The sequence below is a fragment of the Portunus trituberculatus genome, chromosome 42 (genome assembly GCF_017591435.1).
Source record: "Portunus trituberculatus isolate SZX2019 chromosome 42, ASM1759143v1, whole genome shotgun sequence".
Lineage (NCBI taxonomy): Eukaryota > Metazoa > Arthropoda > Malacostraca > Decapoda > Portunidae > Portunus > Portunus trituberculatus.
The window spans coordinates 6,374,736-6,377,500 of NC_059296.1; the positions used below are offsets into that span (position 1 = coordinate 6,374,736).

The window sequence follows — 2,765 nt, forward strand, 5'->3', positions numbered from 1 at the left end:
TTAGTTTCTACTCTTGTCTATGTGCAGAAAATTTACACTCTTTAAATGTATTAACAATATACATATGATAATACACAGAATTATCAGTGTATAAAAACGTAAAAGCTTTCTACAAGGACAAAGGAACTTGTTCTGCGATGTGTTCCGAGGCGCAGCCAGATCTGTCACCACGGCATCACACGTGTGGCATGCTGAACGCACACAGTCAGATGTGTGGCACCTGACAGGCCAGCTGCTTGGCGAGCCTTTCTTTGTAGCTGCTCATGGCGCTGACTTTTCTACGGGACTCCTGCGCAGGTCCGCCGGCAGCCCTACTTGGAGTGGCAGACAGCTCTTTCACTCAGAGATACCAATGCTCGCTGGCTTGGGAACCTCACCGCTGCTGGAACTCACACACCGAGTGTGTGGACACGAGGCTGTAACGACTGATTGCGTTATCGTAGTTTTGTTTGAGAAACACTGTGCACAGAAGTATTCATATACAATTCATCCGTTCACAATTGTGGGAAAATATATTTTAGTAATATTCATATATATATATATATATATATATATATATATATATATATATATATATATATATATATATATATATATATATATATATATATATATATATAGGGATATGCGTATAAAACATTTATCGAATCAAATAAGAGTATTACAAACAGCACTGTATTCTACATCGACACCTAGTCCCTTTAGCGCCTGTCGGTGATGTGCCACAGCGCGTGGCGCCGGGAGGGGCCGGAGAGATGCCGGGCTACGCTCAGCGATGCTCTCGACGGTGGGGACGGACGGCACTGCTAACAGTGTGATGAAGGTGTGGTGACAGTGAAGTTATACGTGAGTGAGTGGTGTCAAGATATAATGTGTGTCCCTGTCCCTCATGTTCACGGTCGCCACTAACGCCGCTACGATGACGATGATGCCTCGCCCACCGGCAGTAATGAAACAGCGGTGGCGACGTTACCAGCGCCAGGCAGTGAAACTGAGCCTACAGGTGCCTACAAGTGGAGGGACCGCTGACAGCTAATGTTAAAGTATGAGACAGGTGTGGCTCTGCACCCTGTTTTTGGTGGTGAACGAGGAGCAACCGGTGTGAGACACGATGGGGGAGGTGCCGCGGTCCACCATGTTTGGCTGGCCAGTGATGTCCACCACCTTACCGTCCATGGGTGTCGCTAGCGTGACCTTCACCTTGTGTAAGGTGCTGGGCGCTATCTTGCCGTCATGGGAGTGGTGGTAGTCTATGAGGACGTCAGGCAGCGGTGTGTGGTTCTGCTGGTGGTTGGCGTGGAAGGGATGGGTTGGGTGGACGAGAAGGTTCTTGGATGGCTTCTCGTGGGTGGTGCTGCGAACCCGTTCCAGCCGCTCTGGTGCCGGGAAGGATAGATGCTTCTCCTCAGTAGGAGAATTCCTAACAGAGGCTGGCGCTTCAAAATTCGGGAGTGCCAGGCTTGAGAATCCCACGTTGGAAAAGCTGCGACCTGTGAAAGACAAGAACAGCTTCAGTCTGACTCCAAACGGCCCGGGACCACAAGCAACAGTAGCCAGACTTCGAAAGAAAATCCTCTACGTATATTTTGGACTGCTCTGGGACCAGTTCAGCGGTTCACTGTTTTACTACGATGAACAAATACAAACAAGTGAGCTCGCGCACACACTCACCCACCCATCCACTCACCCACCCACCCACACACACACACACCCACACACAAGCACGCACGCACGCATGCACGCATGCACGCACGTACACACACACACACACACACACACACACACACACACACACACACACACACACGCGCATGCACGCACGTACACACACACACACACACACACACACACACACACACACACACACACACACATGCACGCATGCACGCACACACACACACACACACACACACACACACACACACACACACACACACCGCGTAGTGTAGTGGTTAGCACGCTCGACTCACAATCGAGAGGCCCGGGTTCGAGTCCCGGCGCGGCGAGGCAAATGGGCAAGCCTTTTAATGTGTGGCCCCTGTTCACCTAGCAGTAAATAGGTACGGGATGTAACTGGAGGGGTTGTGGCCTCGCTTTCCCGGTGTGTGGAGTGTGTTGTGGTCTCAGTCCTACCCGAAGATCGGTCTATGAGCTCTGAGCTCGCTCCGTAATGGGGAAGACTGGCTGGGTGACCAGCAGGCAACCGAGGTGAATTACACACACACACACACACACACACATTTCTCTTCACCTGCCTCATTACTTTCCCAGGCAGCTATCAAGGTAATCTCACTCTGACAGGTGATAGTGAACGTTCTCTAATTAATGAGTCACTCCTGTCTTCCCAAATCAGACCTCATCCTTTTTGAGGCTCAAGACTTCGATGCCTCAGCCGTGTTTTAATTACAGAGAAGACACAAACGGTAGGAGAAGAAAGAACGCAAACATTGGTCTTTAAAACCAATTAAAACCAATTACATTAGAAAATAAGACATTCTGTTTGGAAATCTGTCTTGAGAGGCGGAGATGGCTAGCGAGAAGCTCCTTGGTGATGTTAATATTAATACTTTAACTGAGAAGACCGTAATGAGTTAATGAAAAGAAAAGAATATGTGAGCTTAAGACAGCTCCTCCATAAGGTTTATCTCCCATCGTCCTGTTTCGCCTCCACCCGCCTCACTCAGACTAAAGTAAACATTAAAGCACTATTCGCTGGCTAAGATTACTGATGACTGACACTGTAAAGCGACTCATATTTATTATAA

At 48.6% G+C, this 2,765-nt stretch overlaps 1 protein-coding gene across 3 annotated transcripts in view; it reads right to left on the reverse strand.

The window, feature by feature from the left end:
- Positions 1-602: 602 nt before the first annotated feature.
- Positions 603-2,765, reverse strand: part of LOC123517773 (soluble guanylate cyclase 88E-like) — a 172,869-nt gene continuing 170,706 nt past the window's right edge. For all 3 annotated transcript variants that reach the window (XM_045278211.1, XM_045278213.1, XM_045278212.1), the window contains one exon: positions 603-1,490. In XM_045278211.1, the coding sequence (XP_045134146.1) occupies positions 1,039-1,490 (452 nt within the window). In that variant the 3' untranslated portion in view covers positions 603-1,038. The remainder of the gene's footprint in view (positions 1,491-2,765) is intronic.